Below are 20915 nucleotides of genomic sequence, written 5' to 3' on the forward strand. Positions count from 1 at the left end.
TCAAACACACGAACTAACCTTCTGCCCTCATAAATCCATACACATGTAGGGCCATGACCACAATACCAATACATAGGAAAACTGACTGTCTTGCTTTTAAACCAGGTAAACCAGGGTATCCAGGTACAGAAGTGTAATGGGTGCCCTTATACCCAGACAGAGCCCTTATACCCAGACAGAGCTGGGCACCTGAGACGCTGCTTTCAAAGTCATCGCCGCCGTCCCAAAACTGCTTCACGGCACATTTACCTGCGCATCTTGCTTGCGAACGTGCCGCACCGCTAGCAGTTCGGCTCATCGGTTCACAAATCCAACGCAAAGCAAACACTCAAGCATCTCAATTGAGGGCATATTTATTCCGCTTCCCGGAACGCCATCTGTGGACAGGCGGCGTTGCGGTCAGCAACCCGAAGTTGCACCGAAGGCTACCACTCCAAGCGTATCCGTCCAGGTTGAACACACTCCAAGGGTATCCGTCCAGAAAAGTAAATTCGCAAGTGGCGCTGCAGTTGGTCGGACCACAGATGAGTAGCCGGGTTCAGACAGGCCAGGGCTGTCTCGGGAGCATAGCCGAGGAGACGCCAAACCTCCACAGTGACGGCTGGGTAGCGTGGCCTCTCCTGTACCCGACCTTGCGGAGACGCAAATCCCTTCTCGAAGGCTGCGGTACAACATGGAGACGAAAAGACGCACAATACGGCATAAAGATTGCGTCGATGGAACTTTTAACACACAAAGAACACGCTAAGGGGAGTTCCTCCATAATCTGCACAGTGGACAACCTCCACAATATAGTCACTATGCACCAACCGCTTTATGCAGGAAGAAAGGTGCGCTCTCTGCATCTGAACAAAATTTAATGGGGAGAGCAAACCAAGGCCGAATGGACCAAATGGAAACACGTTGTCATGCTCAGGCAGGAAGGATGCTATGTGGGCGCCAGCTGCTTCACTGGCTCTGCACTCTTCTCCGCCGAAAAAAAAAATAAAGATGAGGAGTTCGCGGACGAAGACACCAAAAATTAACCTGTCACACGCGCATTATACGCGGACACTCCAGAAATGTCCACATTCAAGGGAGGTTTAGAGGGCAAAGACTGCTCCCATTTATACAACTGGCTGTCAGCATAATTGCGTATACAGCAAACTCGAGGATTTCTTGGAAATATTGCGCCCAAAAGCGCTTTCTTTGTTTCCGGGATGTCAAGTATCGCCGGTGCCTCAGCTGCGCCGCTGGCCGCGTGGCAGTGACGTAATTTGTGCCGAACCATGCATGCATGCGCTCAACGCTCAACAGGAGGGCCCCGACGCTAGCATGAAGGCGAAGATTACTTAAGAGGCGAATAAGGAAGCGGTCATTACCCAATGGTGGGAGGGTGGCGCCACTCCCGCTGCCGCTACCTGCTTCCATGTTGCGATCCCAGTGATGTGGCTCCTTTGCGTTCCGGCGGCTCGCACTCTGCGAGCCCCGACCTGAATGAAACGGGAAGGCTCGTATAGAGAAGGCCCGTAGAAGAACGACACGACGTGCTTTAGCCGCACATATTCGAACGTGTGGCACTGTACGACTATTTCGTAGTCCCGAACAGCGTTCACGGAGTCCCTTTCGTCCTTTTCGCAATAAGTGCATCTCATGCTACTGACAAAAAACACCAACATAGCCACAATCAGCAATAGTCATTTTTACCCAGAACAAAAAATGGAGTTCTCTTCAATGTCCTTTCAAATTTGAGCTCTTGCAACGCAACCCTCTCTTAAAAAATTTCTTAGACTTTCTATAGATTGTCCATAAACTTTATAGATTTTCTATAGAGAAAGCCTGCAGACTAATCGAAAGACTGTCGGTAGAGAATCTAGGTATTTATAGCCACATGCTTTCAGTAGGCGTTTTTCAACAGTCAATAGACTATGAATTAACAAACGGAAATATCTTTAGGAAGGCAATAGAGTCCGTAAAGTCTATTGAAAGCCTGGAGAGCACATCTATAAGTGTTGTGACCCTAAATTTAGCGAAATTTCGGCTGACGATATTCCAATATTCCCAATATATTCCTAATATTCCCAATAGGGAGGAAGGGGCTGCAAAACGAGCTCAGCGACGCATTCGCGGCCCTATAACAGGATTGAAGGTGAGCCGAATGTCTTGTGTGTGAAGAAAAAGATTAGCACTTGGACTAGATTAGCACAAACTCCATGGAAGACCGAGAACTCACCTATTCAACACGTTTACTGTTTCTCAGGTGACGTCACTGAAGCCCTATGATCACTGGCAGGCTTGACAGTCGTTATGCTGTATTTGTGATGCCACGAACGGAGGCGTTTTTCTTATTATTATAATCATCATCACTTCAGCGTACTCCCTTTCCATTGTATACAGCCGACTTCATTGAAAAGGCACAATCCGAAGATTTGCTCGAATTATGCGCAGCCTTTTATTCTTTTCAATACACTTTACGCTTACTAGACTAGTTAGCGTCAGTTAGAATAAACCGGAAGTCGCAATTAAGCAGGTCAATATTAAGGAGACCGAATTATCAATCGTCAATTCGACTACCGGCTTGTTTGAGCTGGCGCTTTGGTATGAACATCTTCTTCTCCAAGACTCAAGACTATGACGATGTGCGTGGTGTGTGTGCATGTGCGTGCGGGTGGACGTGTACGTGCGTGCCTGCGCGTGTGTACAATGCAAAGACGACATAGAATAACTTTTGAGAAGCGTTCTTGGCCTTGCCCCGACTACCATTCACCTAAATTGAGTTTCGCATGGTGGGGCCTGCTGTGTACGTACTCTGTGTCACAGCTATGGATGTGGTGGTGGTTCAGTGCCAGAGTGGGAAGTGAGGCTATCGTTCCAGCAATAGACCCAGATGCAGTAGGTCTTACCGAGCACCCCACGAGAGTGTGTCGAAGCACCGTTGTTCGCACCACCTGCTTCCACGTTGCGGTTTCACTGATCCAAAGTGGCTGTGCGTCCCTCGTGGTGTGCGCTTTCTTCCTGAGGGAGAAAATGGATCGAGGGTAGACAGCTTTACAAGCTCAATCTTGCGACCTGAACGCATACTAAAAAAAGAAGATCGCCATAATTTTCAACTAGCCTACATTAATTAAACAGAATTTTGATCGTTGAAAGATAATTTACAGAATACCGATCCGAAAACAAATTATAGTGAACAAAGTCTAAGAGACCAAATACCTTAGCTTTTGAGCAAGAATGATCTCATTACAATAACTGGCTGGCACCCGTCAGTAGTATTTAAAGGTGCTCTGACAGAAACAATGCTTCTTTGAGCTTATCGAGTGTACTGTTGCCATGACGCAGAGGGTGTCGAGCTTCAAACAGGCCTTTTTCAACATGTCTTTGGCGATTTAATTTTTTTTTTTCATCTTGTGCTCATTCGCAGTTGTGCTTCTGTGTCGCAAGGTAAGATGTAGATACTCTCAGCGTTGTGAATTGCACTGTTTTGTTTGCTGCCTTGTTTTGTTTGCTGCCTTGTTTTGTTTCCTGCCTGAGATGATAATATACAAGTTCAATTCTGTTTTATTTTTCTTTTACCTCCCTGGCTCAATCGCAGCCACGGCCACGCTAGAGGAGTCCTGGTCCTGTTCCTATTGTTTGCATCTCACAAAATGCGATCTTCTCTGCGCTCTTTGCATCAGCAGCACACTTGCACTGGCAGGAAGTGCAGAGCAGACCACCCTGAATAGTATACTCTTTTTCCCCAGAGACGGAGCCACCATTCGGCGAATGCAGGAGCGGAGGAACACATTTATGGAGCACGCACCATCCGATATGGCTCAGTTTGCCGCATTACCTAGAGTGCTGCAAACTGCTTCCGAGATGAAGTATAGGCGAACGAAGCCTCCTCTAACCTTCCTTTTCTTGCTTCTCGCTTTCGAGGTGAAAGGAAGGGATAAGAAGATGTCGCGAGCTGTGTCAGGCCAGGCAGCTTATGAATCGTGCTAACTGCGTTGCACGGAGATCAAAGGACCGGCAGAAACTCAATGAAAAGCCAAGGTGCCAGAAAATGGTGACCGCACGAAATCACCACCAATGCGTTCTTATGATCACCACCAATGCGTTCTTATGGTTTTGCATTACGCTGCAGATGGATGGACTACCAAACACCCTAGACCTTAGTTGAGAAAGGCGCCCACAGGCTTACCAGACAGAGGGGAGACGGTGACTGCTCCAAGCATGCTGGTGGGGTGGCCGAGTGTACTGGATCGTCTGCTTCTGTGCTAGGGCCGGCTGGCCGCAAACGGGACCCATGTGTCTAAGGAACAAGTGACAGTTATCAGTTACAAACGCACCTACAGCCGCTATAGCAAAAACATGTGTACTGTACGTCAAGCGGAACTGGAGGGGGGGGGGGGGGGGGAGGGGGTGAAGCTCCGCATTGCTATAGCTGAGTATAACTTCAGATCGTAGAGGCAGACACTCCTGAAAGGCAGCCCTCCAGCCAATGGCGTTGATGAATTTTCACGAAGCCGCGGTTAATCCGTTTAAGCCCTTGTTATCTCCCACTCATCTGTTGCTCCCTGGGATTTCACGCTTAGTGGTCCAATGGCAGAGGTCAAGAGGGACAAGCGGAGAATCAGTCAAGGGGAAGGATCGGTCGATGCCATTTGGTGGTGGAGGGGCTCCTTCGTGGGGCATCTGTCGTTTAATTCTTGAGTTGTATGCGACTATAGGAACCAACTATTTGTACAGTGTCGCCCTCCGCGGAGATCGAGTCATTCTAAAGAAAACAAGCCAGTCGCATTGAACTCTGTACAAATGACCTTGAGGCCATTGCATAACAAGACCCCTTTAATAGCTTTCTCTGGAACTCCTGTCCTCGCACCAAGGGTGTGATGCCTGGCCAAGCACAGCATATCTTTACAGGGTATCACCCATTCCCCAGACTACTTGCACACCACAGTTACAGAGCTGCATTTTCACGCTGCCATCCGCCGTTACAGGCGGGATTGCTGCACTGTCCTCCTGCGCCAAGCAGTCAGAGGTCCAGTCAATTTTGGCAACCTCCCTCATCGAATATAATACTGCTGTATCAGTCATGATGTAGTGGAGTTGTAGGATGAAGATTAAACCAGGCGGTTTTCTGAAATGCGCTGCCGGAAGAAGATAAAGAGGCGGGCATATCTGTGCGCGTACTATTGGACCGTGGTCCAGGCACCACGTAAAGCTTCATTCCCCTCTGCAAATGGTCCGTCGTGTGAATCCACCTTAAGCGCCACTCTTAAGCAAAGAGAACTTCTTGCTGGGCTAGTTGGTAATTCATTGTAAAAGTATAGGCGCCAAAAAACCACACACACACACACACACACACACACAAGACAAGAGAACGAGACAGAGCGCCACTCACAACTAGTTTATTTTTCACACCACAGATACATATATGCACAACGCCAGCGCCTGCGCAAAGAACAAAATTACGCATCAATGCGATAACGACTGCTCAAAAAACTTTCTTTCCGCCTGATAGAGAGATACGGAAGTTTCGCTAACACACGCACTGCCTTTTTTACAGATATAAAACGCTTCAATCAGTTCTCGGGCTTTAATGTTGCTGCTTCTCGCCAGAAGCAGCAACATTAAACTAGTTGTGAGTGGCGCTCTGTCCCGTTGTCTTGTGTGTGTGTGGTTTTTTGGCGCTTTTACTTTTACAATCTTAAGCAAAGTTTTTTCGTTTCTGATAGGCTGCGTTTCCCAAGAATTAAAAGCTCGCTTCAAACATGTCCATACAAATACATTTGCTCACAAACGCGACGTGCAACAACGGGATCGAACCCGCGACATCAGATTGATAATTCAGTTTTCACAGCGATCACTATTAGAGGCCCGTAAGCTGGGCAATGAGTCGTATAGTAGTAGTATAGTAGTCGGCGTTACGCGTTACGCAGTGAACCGTTCTGTACTTTTTTTTCTTTCCGAGCACACTAGATCTATGAAGTCGAAGGTAAACGTCTTCGAATTACGCAGAGCTCCAAAGAAAGGGTATAAAATCAAACCTGGAGTTCGAATAAACTCGAATTTTGAATTAAACGAACTAACATGATTCCGCGCTAGTCGTAGAGGCTGTGTTTTAGTGGACTGGAGAGATTACACGGGCTGCTAGCCAGACATTGAACAAATTCCTACCGGTGGCTACCGGCGCAGAGGCTTCCCCGAGTATGTCAGGTGATGTCCATGTGCACCACCTGCTTTCCTGCTGCGGTCGCTGGGGCCTGACATCCAGGCTGCGCGTGTTTTTCCCCTCCGGAGGTATTGGAAACGCAAGTCTTTCCTCCAGGGAGCAAACCATTCTGGAATGAAAGGACGTCTCATATAGCAGAGAGACGACTGATGCTGCGAAATGGTTGGGGCCATGTACAAAGATGTCCCTAGAGACTGTTCGCTCGGGAATGTAAGCCGGTGTTGCCTCACGAGGCAAGGGCTAGGGCAGTAATATGGACGGCACTTAAGACTACATATGGGCTTTGAATGCAATGCAAAGCATTCTTTTTATTTACACTTTGAACATTTTTTTCTTTCTTTCCAGTGACACACCCACTCATTAGAAAACAGTCATAAGCCAACACTATAGGTTCACTCTTGTTCGCCAAGCAAGAACACTGATTTGTGGCGTTTGATTTGCGTTGTCGCCTGCCACCTGAATCTTAATACACACCGCAAGGCACTGCTTGCTAAGTACTTTTGGAAATCTGCCTGGACGTTGCCCTCCGGCATTTCATTTCACGGCAATGACGAAGGGTGGCATGTCAAGGGTGGCGTGTCGATGGAGCTATTTCCGCAAGGAGGATATTGAAAGGGGAAAAGTGTGAAGAGTATGCACTGGCGAGCGAAGCGCGACGGTAGGGAAGGGGGCAGTACAGCGCAACGCGGAGAGTTCGTGCAGCAAAATCGCGCGTGCCGATTGCGTTTGGTTGCGTAAGGGTCGGTGCTCCTGAGTATGTTACTCTGTGGCCCCCGCTATATGCTGCTCTCTACCCAATCACTTCCATCAGATGAACATAGATGGCGCCCTTACTGATCTGTTTGCGTGGCCTAACAGGTCATGGCCATCGCGAATGAAATTCTCACTGCCTTGCACGGCGCAAAACAAGGAATTGGCGGCGGCATGACACTTTGTAGTATTGGCCCCACGTAACGTGCTATTCACGATAGCTTCGCCTAAAATATTACCCCGTGAAAGGTGAAAGAATTTGCCACCACCGTAACAGAACACCGAGACCTACCGGGTCTGCTCCGTGCACCTAATCTTAGGAGAGGTCGGGCGTAAACCCCCTTGCTCAAATTACCGAGAGGATTAGCCGGGCGTTGTCGGGAGCGACACCTGCTTTACAGCTGCAGCCTGGGGGTTCTGAACAGACGACGATTCCTGCTGGGCAGCTGCACCTGCTCTCGCGCTGCGGCTTCAACGAGTATCTGGTCGTTCCCGTGCTGTCGTTGCGAGAGAGGAAACGCAAATTTCTCCTCGGTACCACCTGCAATGAAAAGATTCGTATGAGAGCCTAATTTTTTTCAGATTCCTATATTAAGCCTCGATGGTCTGCTTCGCCGATTATGGCGTTGAAACTGCAGCATTTTAAGTCAGATCCAAATATAACGCCGCCTATATAACTTCTCAATGCCGAACTTTCGGCTGCCTGGCCACGCACAGAAGCCTTCTGTTTGCCAGAAATTTAGAAACTTCATGTCCAGACACGAAGACTACCATGTGCTCGTGAAACAAAATGGTAACTCCCAGCAGAAAAAGGACATCCCTAAACAGAAGCGCCCGCACGGAGACACCCTACTGCAGCACTCACAAGAGACCCACTTACAAAGACGTTACCATGCATGGGACATCTTGGTTTGTTAAGATGCACAACAGGCCTTAACGCAGTTTGTTGCTGGTTTTGGGTGGGGAAAAACTAGCAATAACGTTCAATGTGCGAGATTCCGACGTCGTACTCTCTCAAAAGTACTTTTCCATTGTAGTGGGGAGGTCGGATGGGCACCTCCCTAGAGAAAAAGACATAGCACGGCTTAGAATCAAGTTGGAGCTTGCCCTGTATTCTTGTTTTCTTCTCTTCTGGCGAGTGTAATGTGCTGCTGTTCCATGGCTCAAACTACTGTACTACATCCTTATACAGTGGCCTGCGCCTTATCCCAGAAATTCTAGTCTGGTGAAGACACGAAAGCACTGGGCGTAGGAAGACTGGCACTCGTTGCAAAAACAGGTTGTTACGGAGGTTGAGAACATTCCCACCCAATATCGGCAGCACACGATGCGACTCCTTCGATACGAAGCCATAGCTGCATCAACCTTTGTCTTTGGTTGCGTTTTCTATGGGCACAAAGCCACTAACCTCCAAATATGACATGTACATTTGAATTGTTGATTACAGAGCGGCGACTCGCTACCAAGTCTGAGTTTAGTCACCAAGTCCTGGAGAGAGCATCGGAGCTGCCAGGGTTCGAACCATCGAGATTACTAGCGGGTGCTCTGTATAACAGGCGCCATCATCCGTGTAACAGGCGGGGATTGCTGCACACACTGTCCTCCTGTTCGAAGCACTCTGAGGCCGAGTTAGACTTGGCGACCCCTTTACGCAGTGAATTCCATAGCATTCCTTATACACTGAATTATTACTCATCGAATATACTACTGCCATATCAGGCATAATGTAGCGGAGTAGTAGGATTAAGTGTAAGCCAGGCAGTTTTCTACAGTGTGCTGTTGGATGTTTGAGGCAGGCAGTCTGCGCTGTGTTGGTTTCATTGCCCATAAATGTGCATTCATACTACGGACTACTGGACCATGATGAAGGCATCAGGTGATGTCCCACTACCCATCTGCCAATTATCCGTCGTATGAATCCACCTCACCGCTGCTGTCATGGGCCAAACTCGGGGTTAGAAGTTTCTCTGTTTCTGATGGGCTGCGTTTTCCAAGAATTACAGCTCGCTTCAAACATTTCCACATACAAATGCATCGGCTCACAAGAGCAACATGAATGGGATCGAGCCCTCGACATGAGATTGCTAATGCTGTTTTTAGAGCGATCGCTATTAAAGCCCCGTTCACTGGGTTTATGGTCGTATAGCAGTTGTAGTTAGTAGTCGGCGTAACCACACTTTAAGAAACAGTAAAAAGAGAGTAAGCTGTCTTGCAGCGGACATCTTTTTATGGAAGTGTGCGAACTAGATGACAGCTTATTCCCTTTTTATTCCAATATATGTTTATTGGTGCTAGAGTGCAGACTCTCACTGAATCTCGCATTACGAAGTGTTAGCCATTCTGTACTTTTTTTTTCTTTCTGAGCACACTACAACGTCTATGATTCGAAGACGAAATTAAACGTCTTCGAATTATGCAGAGCTCCAAAACAGGGTATACTGACAAAACCAAACCTGTAGTTTGAATAAACTCGAATTCGAATTAAGCGAACTAACATGATTCCGACCTAGTGGTAACGGCTTTGTTTCAGTAGAGTGGAGAGGCTACACAGGCCATGGACAGGATACTGAACCCATTCCTACCGGTGGATCCAGGCGCAGTGGCCGGTCTGCAGACTTCTGGCACAGTCCAAAGTGCGCCGCCTGCTTTCTCGCTGCAGTATACGGAGCAGCCTCACGTCCAGGCTTTGCGTGGACGTGAGGTCTCACGGGAGGTACTGGATACGCAAATCTTTCCTCCAGGGAGCAAGCCATTCTGGAATGAAAAGACGTCTCTATAGCAGATAGATGAACAGTGGTGCTCAATGCCAAGTCCGCTCGGTCGGGGCCACCCCCAGACTGAAACATGTCCCTAGAGATTCCTCGCTCGACAAGGCCGCTGAGCTCGGAGGCCATGTTGCACGCAAGCCGGTGTTGCCTCACGAGGCAAGGGCCAGGATAACATTTACTAAAGGCACCTCAGACTGTACTTGCATTTTATTTTTTTATTTTTCGTTAAATTTTTTTTCCCTCTTTCTACAGCAAACACTCGTACGGCAACACATACACTAGGTTCACGTTTGTTCGCCAAGCAGCAATACGGATTTTTGCCTCCGGGTTGCGTTCTCGCTTAGCGGTCTGAAAGTTCTTGGTTTAATTCCGCGCACCTTGGGAAGAAATTGCTTTAACTTGCCAGTTAACATGGGTTTGAGATGATACTTTTTCTGGACATCGCGTTTTGTTTCCGATGAGCGATATAACACATCCGCATTAATATGCTCGTGGTTTGCGTCTAATCGACGTGGACATATTGCCGTTGTGCAGCGTATGGGTATGACCGGCTTGCTTTTAATATATTATACACATGGTACCTTGCTTTGCTGCAGGGAGATCGCGTTTACGACAGGATCTAAATATTGATAAACGCTTGTTACTACGTTCGGGCGCTATAATAGATACGGGAGTAACCATAAACGCCGCGTCACTTGACTGATGGCAAATTGTACTCCAGCTTTTATAAAGGGCTAGTTGGTTTAGTCAGTCAGTGGTTAGTGTTTGCTGGGTTTACACGGGGCTCTATTGGCGCAAGGGCAACTTAAGAGCGCCAAAATGGTGTTTCCTTTTAAATCTCGCTGATCTTGACATCGTTAGGAGAAAAATTGTGCGCACTGAAAAAAGGATTGAAAAATTCAAGGAACCTATTGTAAAGAGCTGAGGTAAAATTACGGGCTGTAAATAAATATACGCCCCACTGACGCCTCATTCACGCCTTGCGTCACCACCCCACCACGGTGTGCAACAGAAAGGAGCGTCGAATCCACAGCCACCATGGTGTAAGAAGGGGATCAGTTTTGCTGCGCCCCGTCGTGGTGGCTCAGTGGTTATGGCGCTCGGCTGCTGACCCGAAAGACGCGGGTTCGATCCCGGCCGCGGAGGCCGAATTTCGATGAAGGCGAAATTCTAGAGGCCTGTGTGCTGTGCGACGTCAGTGCACGTTAAAGAACCTCAGTTTCGAAATTTCCGGAGCCCTTCACTACGGAGTCCCTCATAGCCTGAGTTGCTTTGGGGCTTTGGGACGTTGAACCCCAATAAACCAATTTTGCTGCATCCGAGAAAGCTTGGGTGATCGTCTGACAGGGGGAGCCCGGATTTGATGTTCATTTTGCTACTGGAGCGCCATATTTTCCCTGGCGGCGCTGGCTGTGGATCGCGTGAGTGAAGCGAGCGCTCTTAGCTCCCTTACCGACAGAGCTTTGATTTTGCTTTCATCATCGTCGTGTTGTCATAGTCTGGTTGCGACAAGAAGAGAAGAAATGGGCAGTTAAAAAACAACTGAGAGTAAATTGCCCGGCCCGTGCGATGAATATTGTGGAAAAGACCGATCGGGTTATGGTCGGTTTCCAAAGCGACAGTTCCTGAACCGCTTGTCTCTCGTAGTGAGCACAACTTTTATGGCTACCAGACCAAAAATGCTTAAATACTCTGGAATCGAAAAAGCGGCAGCGTACGGCAGGAAAAGAGCGTGAATCGTTTTCTTTCTACCGTCACGGTGTGCAGCAACGCGTCATCGCAAAGGAAAAAGGTCGTCCAGCTTCTTACACCATCAGAATTTTGCTGACATTCTCTGGTGTGGAGCGGCTTGGAAACATGGCCCGCCGGTCTAAACAGCGGGGTTGCCGGCAAAGACCGAGACCTACTTACTGTGGCAGCTGCAGCGGACACATCGAACATTATGGCCAGTGAGGTACATTTTCAATTGAGTGCCAGCACGTCAACCTTTAGACGTCGTGTACACGAGGATGTTCGCACACTCTTGTAGGGTCGCACGAGCCAGCGGCCTCAGCGGCCTCGGAAGCAAATTGAAAAGGAAGGCATGTGTTTGCACAAGACAATGCATCATGGACAACAGAGAACTGGTGCTGCGTGATCTTTTCTAACGAGTCAACGTTTTCAACTGCACAGAGGCAGCGTCAGCGCATTTGGAGCGCGGGCAACACCCGGCAAGCCTTTCCTGCCATATGTGGGTGTGGACGCGGCCGTATTTGAGGCAAGATTGCTTTTTTGTGGTGGCCATGATATTGAGTACTGCGACGCGACAAGAGCCCGCCTTTCCTTAATTCGCGGAACAGGTCGACCATGATTTCTTCACTGTCTAAACAGACGCTCCGGTGGCAAAGCAAGAAAACGCACCGTCAAAGAAAACGGAAGCTAAACTATCGCACACCGAATGAGCGTGCCTATCTCTGATGTAGACAGGTACACGGTGCAAAATGGATCTTTGGCCACGCGCTCCACCGTTCGCATTTCATTTGTTGCATATAGTACATGGGAAGGCAGAGTTACTCACTGCATCTGGCAGAAATCGAGTGGAGACCCATGCGACTGAGGCGGCAGCAAATTTTGGCTACATCGCGTCAAAATACGTGCGCTTTGTGGGTTAAAGGGTGTTTTGACGTCCCGAAGTGACTCGGGCTATGAGGGACACCGCAGTGAAGGGCTCCAGAAATTTCGACCACCTGGAGTTTTTAATTTTAACGTGATCTGACATCGCACAGTACACGGTCATCTACTATGCGATGTCAGTGCACGTTAAAGAACCCTAGGTGTTTAAGATATCGGAAAACATCATAGCTAAATATATTAATGATCGGGGCAGAAATTGCTGCCATTCAGGACTGGCTACGTCAAGTCAGGAATGAGGAACCATAACAGGAATTCCTATCGTCCATACTGTCCATGTCACTTCTCTTCCCTATCTTCCCTATGCCACTATCTTCTGTGTATACACTCGTTTCTTCTAAACATGGTGCCACTTCTCACTCACGCGCAGTTGAACGAACCGCCCTGTTCAGTCTTACGCGCCACCTCTACGCACCCCTTGAAGGCGTCCAGGGGCCCTGGTTGGTACTGGCCGTGCAGGACGGAATCCCGGACGAAGAGTTCCGGGCAGGCCAGGAAGTTGCACAGGGCGTCCTGGGGCATCGAACTCTGGTAGGCGGCACGGCACCCTACCATGCTGAAGGCTCCGTCCTCGTTAGAGCGGCGCGACTTCGTCTTGCGGCCATTGTCTGAGGGGGGCACTGCGTCACGCCGAAAAGCTTGTTGAAGCGCACCAAGATGTGACAAGCCTGGGTTGTAACGCAAGAATCAGTGAAGCCACCGTTTGGAGAACGGCGCTGAGTTCTGTTCACGGCTTGACAGACAGCGTAATTATTCTTAAATCTGGCTGCCGAGAAGCGTGACCTTTTGATCCGGTTCAATTGAATGAATTGAACAAAACGAGAATGTTCATCTGACTCTTGGAAGTGGTTCGAAATCGATTCCAAGTTGGAAGTCTAGGCTTCATTTACGCTCAGTAAATGCACTTTAGCCGGTGCTGAAAAGATGTGTGCGTGTCAAAAATGTCAAAATCTGCAGCGTATTCGTGAACTGTCGCTTTATTTTGGTACGAAAACACTTCTAGCCTACCAGCAGCGATTTCGACGATATCTCAAGGGACGAATACGAAGCTTCAGTCTAACAAAGTTAGAGAAAAGAGATAAAGCAGAGCTCAGTTTTGGGGATGGCACTGCAGGATAAGGATATGGCAACACATGGTATGGAAAACGAGGCATGTCCCAAACGTGGTTAGAACCACCGAAAACTCGTCCTTAGAAAAATTTGCGTGCCGGTGAATCTGGATGTGCTCTGGTGAAGGACAGGCTTGATCTAGTCTCAAAATGAAATTTGCCCAGCTCCAAAAATGATCTTGGCCCACTCCATTCCCAAAATATGGGTAGCCCAGCCCCCAAAATTTGAAAACTGAAATGACCCACGAGTGGAAACCGACCCATGAAGGGCTTGGCAAACTTCGGTGGCTAACCTGAGAAAATTTTGAAAATAGTGTTTACCCACGTGCGGAACCAAGCTGTTTTTTTAGTCTGCCATAAGAGGAAGACGAAATGGTCTACCAAATACCCAAACCATTCATTCATCTTGCAAAGTATCCACAGGCTTATCCGACCAATGGTTACCCACATGCGGAACCAACCTGTTTCTTTAGTCTGCCATAAGAGGAAGATGAAATGGTCTACCAAATACCCAAAGCATTCATTCATCGTGCAAAGTATCCACAGGCTTACCCGACCAATGGAGACTTCCGGGCAGAGGGTGTCCACGCTGCGGTCGCCTGCTTCCGTGCTGAGGCTGCGTCTCCCTGGATGTTCCTGGGAACAGAGACGAGTGATGATGCGGCCTTGGTCCAACCACTTTTAAACCGTGCGTTGTTGAAGGCTTGCTGAGCGGAAATAAGATGGTTCGCACGAAAACATGTGAAATTGGACCAGGTGACAGGATCCGCTGTCTTGACTGCGTACGTGACCAGGTCGTTGATGACATGGTCACGTGTTCAAATTAGACCCGGTGAAGTGATGCACTGAATGTTTTGCAAAGACCATGACACCCTGCCGTAACACTGAGACCCCTTAAACAGCTGGGGCTGAGCTGTTCTCTAAGGGCACCAGCCCAGCTGCGCTGGTGTCCTTAGAGAGCATATCAGTCCCAGCCCTGAAGTGCTTTAAAGGGCGTTAATCTTTGACGAAAAATTTTCGCTCTTGTTTTAGCCACCAGGCTCCCCGACATGCGTTATTCTTTGATTCCGGGGGGAACTGCTGTATGCATTGTCTTTGTTTGCTATGCGGACACCGTAATGCACCGCAGCTGCTTGCGGATTTTTGTGGTAGCCACTGCCATCCTTTTTAGCATGAAGCCGCGCGGGGTTTTTCTGCAATCAACGATGCCTTTAGTGCCAAATCAGGAGACTGGTACATGTGAACGATTATAATTCAGTACTTCCTGCTGGCATTTTGCGAGACAGTGAGTTGAACAGGCGGAGATATAGATAGGCCCTGCGCTACGTTTTTCGGCGCATAAGCGACTAAAGCCACAATGTATTATAGTTCATCTGTTGCTTTTATGATCTTTCCCCCTACAACAATGCCCCAATGAGAGCACTGTAGGTATTTTTATAAATAAGTATAAATAAATGCACCAAACACAGAGTTAGTAATATTATTATCTCAAGGGGTTATATGGCTTGAAGATTTCGGTTCTAGCTTGTTTGAAACGTATTCACCCTTAGAAACCTAACGACCTATAGAAACCTATAATGCTTTCTAAGAGAACGGGGAGAACAAGACCGCGCATTAGACAACCAATTTGGTTACTTTATCTTGTTTTTACAATACAGTTGAATTTCCGTTACTGGAAATTTTATGGCAGCCGTCTGTTTCGCCGCATTATTTTCATTTGGAATAGTAGGATTTTGACGAAACCGATTAGTAGCAGCGGTTGTGGTTTAGTGGTGTACAGGCAGCACGGGCTGCGCTCTGAACATTGCTGCGCCATCTGGTTTTAGGCTGCAGACACTTGGGGCGCGTCTTCTCTTTCTCCAGGCTGTGTGTACTCTTTCCCTTGGACTCCAACGACGCCATAGCTCCCTCGTATAATTCCCGTTTTTTTCGCACCGCTAAGTAGCGTAGAGGTACTGACAGTAAACAAGGAAATTTAGTGAAACCGACAACCGCTCCGCCGGGTCCCTAAAGTGAGGATTGGCCATGCTTGTGGCTTATGCCAAATCGATATCAGTGTACTCCCATGCTGCAGAACGTGTGCGCTTGGAACTGTCCTGCCATTCGATTTTATAGGCACTAATTTGCTTTCTTGCAATGACGTCCTTGCGCTAGGACTACGACGGGCGTCTTCCGCCCGTCTTTATCGTTTTCGCGCTTCTATCGTAAATACGCTTTTCATGCACTAATGCAGTAAAGTTTCCACGATACGAACTCGAAGAGGAAAAAAATTAGAAATGCGCGGAGTTCGATTTGGCTTTGATTTTATGGAGGTTTAACGTCCCAACGGGACGCTGTAGTGAAGGACGCCGCGAGTTGCCATATTGTTCAAAGAAAGCACAAACGCGGGGTTAATCATCAGCTTATCCCTTCATAACACATATATTTCGATGCAGGCGGCATCCAAAACATCTGTGCTGCATGTTCTGGGTAAGTGCTCGTTAGAACTCCAGGTGGTCGAAATTAATTGCGTTGCCTCGGTGGTTGCCACAGTGCCTCAATGGGGCGCAACATGGAAGCCGGCTGAGTGCTCCAGTTAGTCCCAAGAGGACTGCCATCGGAACTAAGTGCGAGGCCTTAATTGTCTCTGCGCCAGAAAAACAATATCTCGTTAATTCGAATGCCAATACAAGTGTACTGAGGAAGCTCCCCTTAAAGCAAACTCCACTCAATTCAAACTTTCGGTCCCTTTCGAGATAGAAACGTTGCTAAGCCTGACCTGGGTTATTTCGAACTAGAGAAGGTTCCCCTGAATTCGAGCTTGGAGGACGCCATGGTGGCTCAGTGGTTATGGCGCTCGGCTGCTGACCCGAAAGACGCGGTTTCGATGCCGGCCGCGGTGGTCAAGTTTCGATGCAGGCAAAATTCTAGAGAGATTCTGTGTGATGTCATTACACTTTAAGGAACGTCAGGTGATCGAAAATTCCAGAGTCGCTTTGGGACGTTAAACACCACAAAAACCACAAATATTCGAGTTTCCGGCGGCTTACCTCTCAGAAGCAAGTACTTGCTCTTTACTTGTGCGAGAGTGATTCTCAATCTAAAATGTATATCTTCTTTAAGAATGTGCTTAAGAAAGCCCCAAGTTTTTAATTTTCTCTATTTCCTACACAACATAAAATGTCAGATTATTTGCGAGGTGACCGATGTGAAATTCATCTGAACAAAAGAAATCACTGCCAGGTGCAGTCCACTCTGTCACAAATAACTGCAAGTTTGCTTAATACGCTATTGTGTACTAAGCATGCCAGAACGTTAAATCTACGGTGAGAGACACCATTAGCTAATATATATCAGCGAAATTTGATATATATCAGCAAAATTCGAGACCGTGGAGGACTGTTTTAGGCATTCCAACCTTGGACGGACAGAGATGTTCGTACCAGTAAGCCCGGTTCCCGCCATTCTCGCTCAAAAGGCGGATGCTCAACTATATGACAGGACCCATTCCCTTACTGGCCGATAGGGGGTCGTGAACTCAATAACACCCACAATTGCACTTTCCTCTTCCAGCAAGCCAGCTACTACCAAAGAGGCACTTCGCTTAGAACGGAAATTCGAATTACGGGAACTCGGGGGGAGATTCCATCACAGTAGTTATTAGTGGTGGCATTTCGCCGATGAATCGTTAAATGAGGTAATGCGCCGTAACGATGAACCCGCACGTACCGGGACTCACTGAGGTGCCCCAGCGACAGACGGTGCAGCAAACTTGCAAGCAGCACCTGCTTCCATGCTTCGGCTGCCTCGGGAATGCGGACGTGGGCTGGCGTCCCCCATGCACTGCGAGCCTTTCCCGGAAGGGGAAACGCAAGGCTCTCCTCGAGCAAGAAGGCTCTGCTGGAATAAAAGGAGATCGCACATAGCAGGTCGAAAAAGAGGCCCGAAGAAGTGTTCGCCATACAGGCTGAAACATCTCTCTCCAAAGATATGCTCATGGCTCAAAGGTCACGATGAGCAAGCCGGTACTGACTTCTTTTCTAGCGAATTGTCTGGATAATGTAACTACTACTCTCTTATTATTTTCTAATTGCGATTAAAAACGGCGCCCCTATCCAGCTGTTCTTAATCGTCCCTCTGCCACTGTCACATCTGTTTTGATAGTTTAATCTCCTTTAATTTAGTTCTTTCCCACCGGATCAAGCGGCACGCAGCTGGCGTGGTCATGAGCCCTCTTCAACGCAGTCTCAAATGGCTGTAGAGAAAAATGCGGCCACCGATAAAGGCGTCCAGGTGATAGTCAAGAACGCAAGAAGCGAAGCTAGTTAGGCACTGCACTTCTCTGCGACTTCGAAGCGGCCATCGTCGATAGAATGCATGAGGGTGTACGGAGAGAGGCAACAAGAGGATTGTTGCTCTGTGGCCGTTATATTTCTTTCTTTCCGTACGTCGTTGTCCAACCTCTACACAATGAGCGCTCTCGAGTTGCAGAGACAGGCAAGAAACAGCACCAGTTGCAATTCCGCTATAAGGAGATATTAGTGTAAACTAACTAAACGATCAGAATAGCAGTGTTAACTAGCCAAATCTTCAGAAGTTCAGCGGATGAGCACTTGACCAATGCATTCTGGTGCCTATGAGACGTAGTCATCCGTGGCGCCGTCCCACGCAACCGGTGGGTGTCGCTGCTATCAGCCGATGGAACACTTCCACGTGATCTTTACGGGATACTGAAGAAAAACTGTACCAACTGACTTCCGCATCTTAAAGCCAAACACTGTACTTTGAGAGGATGAAAAATGAAATATAGGTGTCGCCTTCACCGGCGGTTTTCGCAAGCCAGCTCTTATTCGCGCAAATCCCTGAGGCTAGACTACAACGTCAACCACTTCCAAGCGGCGATCCCGAAATCCTGCTCGCCCTTGATGGAACAAGCTTAGATTGAATGGCGGAGAAATGTTAAATCAAAATTTTTCAAGAAGAAATGAACTCTTTGCGGCCGCACAAACATGGGTACAGCGAGAAAGAGCCATGGAATCTGGCAAGGATTCTAGCCATCGACGCAGGGGAGAGGAGAATGATTGCTCGGCACCAAGCGCGTTTAATAATCCAATCTAGAGTGAGAGGTGCAGATGTTCGACCCACACTCGCGCCGCCAATTGCACACAGATTTCCCAGAAGTATGCAAGCCTACCACTGACATCCTGCCTGGGTTCACGTGGGTGGAATACTCGCGGCAATAGGGGATATTCAAAATTCCGCAAGTGCGCTTTCCCACATAACTATATTGCCCCAAACAAGATGGCCGACTTCGCTATAAAGGAACTACGTGGGCTACAGGACAGGCGCTAATGGTCTGGACAGAATGTAAGAAACGTATTTTGGAAGAATCGAACAAAAAACCAGTCGTTCTTGCTTTGTTTCAGCAGGAAACGCATGGTCAGCCATCTTGTTGGGGGCAACATTGTTATGCGGGAAAGCGCACTTACGGAATTTTGAATATCCCCTATTAGGTTATCGAACAGAAGCTCTTGAATAACATTAATCACGGAGCCCTTTTGCAGAGCTACACTTGCGTCAATGAACCGTCAACATAACTCCAGAACCAAAAACAAGAACCGGGAAAAACCTAGTGGTCAGTGGCAAACTGCTTGTCCCGTTTCCTTCTTTTTGTCCCTCAACTAGGGAGTAATCACTACCTGCGCTCTACCTGCGTCTACCTGCGCTCAGCCATACGGCGGCTACAAAGGAACGCTGCTAATGAAGAAATTCTCCCGAACTGAAATGTAAACCATTTTGGGAGTTCCCCTAAAAAACTTGGATTTGTCCTCTTTTGTACTACGCCATATAAGCCAAAAAGAAGACTTGGGACAAAAACGGTACAAACTGAAGGTAGCCTTCACCGATGGACAACCGCATTTGTCGTTAGCTGGAACAAGGTCAAGAAACAAAATTCAGGTAACGCTGCTGCCCACTGTTTTTGCGCGAGGCAAGGCTACTCCCATCGCCATTTAACTTCCGGCCGGGAATCCCGGAGATGGTGTCTTGGTGCAACGAGTTTGAATTGAGTGCCGAGAAAGAAAATGTCCATTTTCAAATCAGATTTACTCGGCAATAAATTTGTATTTCGCTTCCAGATAAACAACATTGCCAGACAGAGCCAGTAATCAATTTCACAAAGAACAAAAAGATTCCAGAAAGTTTTTCTAGTGTCCCTTAAAAATGCTTTATAACGCTTTCAAACAGGCATTATGCTTTGCTATCGAGAAAAATCTTAAAATTTGAGAGCGTATATCTGCCATTCCCCCTTCGCAAAAATCTTGAATGGCCCAAATAGTTCAAGGAACATCATACATGGCCCACGCTTCCATGGTCATGAAGTTGTAGCCGTATCCTTAAAAAAAAATATAAACGCACCCATTTATATGTAGTTATTTTCTTCATCATCCAAAACTGTTTAGAGGGCGCAAACTCAGCTACTCTATCGTTTAGTAAAAAATTCCGCCAAGTGGGGGTGATGTTACAGCACAAGAAAGCACTTCCTAGGCACACCGTTGAGCTTCGCGACGCTAATATTTCTTTCTCGTGTTTGAAAAGCGATGCTTTTTTTCTGGCCACGAAACGGCCCTACTGTTCTTTCTAGCAGGACTATCGAATTTAGTCGAAAAGTCGCGTTCTCACACTGGTCGACGGTGTCGCAGGAATATGTTGCCCCCAAACCTTTAAACGTTACCTGAACGAAAGTACAAGTGCAAGTAATTTTTTTTGCTGAGTGTGACTGAAATGTCCCATAAACAGGCTTACCATTCTGAGTGGCATCAGCAGGAGCGCTGCCAAGTGGGCGGGCACACGTGCGACCTCGTCTGAGCCGCCTGCTGCCGTGCTACGGCTTCACGGTGAGGCTAGGCTGAACGTACGACTTTAAGAGAAACTGCGAAAAAAGGAGAATAGGTGATCGTCAATTACGGATGCACAACAGACTTATAGCAAGCGCCTAACATCGCCAAAAAGCGAGCACTGAACAGATGCGCTCGCGGATTTTGAAAATTAACCTTTTGAGTCGCCTTTCTTCCGAATCCCCTAAATCAGTAAAAACTTTGCCGCCAACAGTAACAAGAGGAGGACAGAACTTAGCACTGTGTGCCCGTAGTGCTGGCAAAGGGTCATTTTTTTTTTTTGCTGGACATGTTTCGACCATGTTGAGCCCGTTTGCTTCCTTCCTCTTTAACTAGGAGCTGTGTCCCTTTGATGCAACTAATCTGGGATCCCCGGCACGGTAAGCAACCCATGCACGTAATCACACTAACTATTCCGTAGACTAACCAGACGTTGCTTGACCCACCCCATCTGCAGAACTACGATTATACGACTGCGTCCATTATCGTGTGCGCAGTGCGCACTCTTCGCCCCACATTATCTAGCTGACTCATGACTGCTGCAGTC

At 47.9% G+C, this 20915-nt stretch overlaps 1 protein-coding gene across 8 annotated transcripts in view; it reads right to left on the minus strand.

The window, feature by feature from the left end:
• Window positions 1–337: 337 nt before the first annotated feature.
• The window catches only part of LOC149365528 (uncharacterized), a 34591-nt gene continuing 14013 nt past the window's right edge, over window positions 338–20915 (minus strand). The window contains exons 3-11 of one of the 8 annotated variants that reach the window (XM_089543488.1): window positions 14046–14129; window positions 12800–13004; window positions 9529–9700; window positions 7302–7487; window positions 6142–6305; window positions 4163–4273; window positions 2883–2990; window positions 1362–1472; window positions 338–661 (exon numbers count right to left, since the gene is read on the minus strand). In XM_089543488.1, coding sequence (XP_089399614.1) covers window positions 6177–6305; window positions 7302–7487; window positions 9529–9700; window positions 12800–13004; window positions 14046–14129 — 776 coding nt within the window. In that variant the 3' untranslated portion in view covers window positions 338–661; window positions 1362–1472; window positions 2883–2990; window positions 4163–4273; window positions 6142–6176. Of the gene's footprint in view, window positions 662–1361; window positions 1473–2882; window positions 2995–4162; window positions 4274–6141; window positions 6306–7301; window positions 7488–9528; window positions 9701–12799; window positions 13005–14045; window positions 14130–17201; window positions 17373–20276; window positions 20404–20915 lie in introns of those variants that run through there. The other 7 variants (XM_089543478.1, XM_089543498.1, XM_089543515.1 and 4 more) reach the window with 7 other exon arrangements.

The sequence above is a fragment of the Amblyomma mixtum genome, chromosome 1 (assembly GCF_055824585.1).
Source record: "Amblyomma mixtum isolate Tamu chromosome 1, ASM5582458v1, whole genome shotgun sequence".
NCBI classification, from domain to species: domain Eukaryota; kingdom Metazoa; phylum Arthropoda; class Arachnida; order Ixodida; family Ixodidae; genus Amblyomma; species Amblyomma mixtum.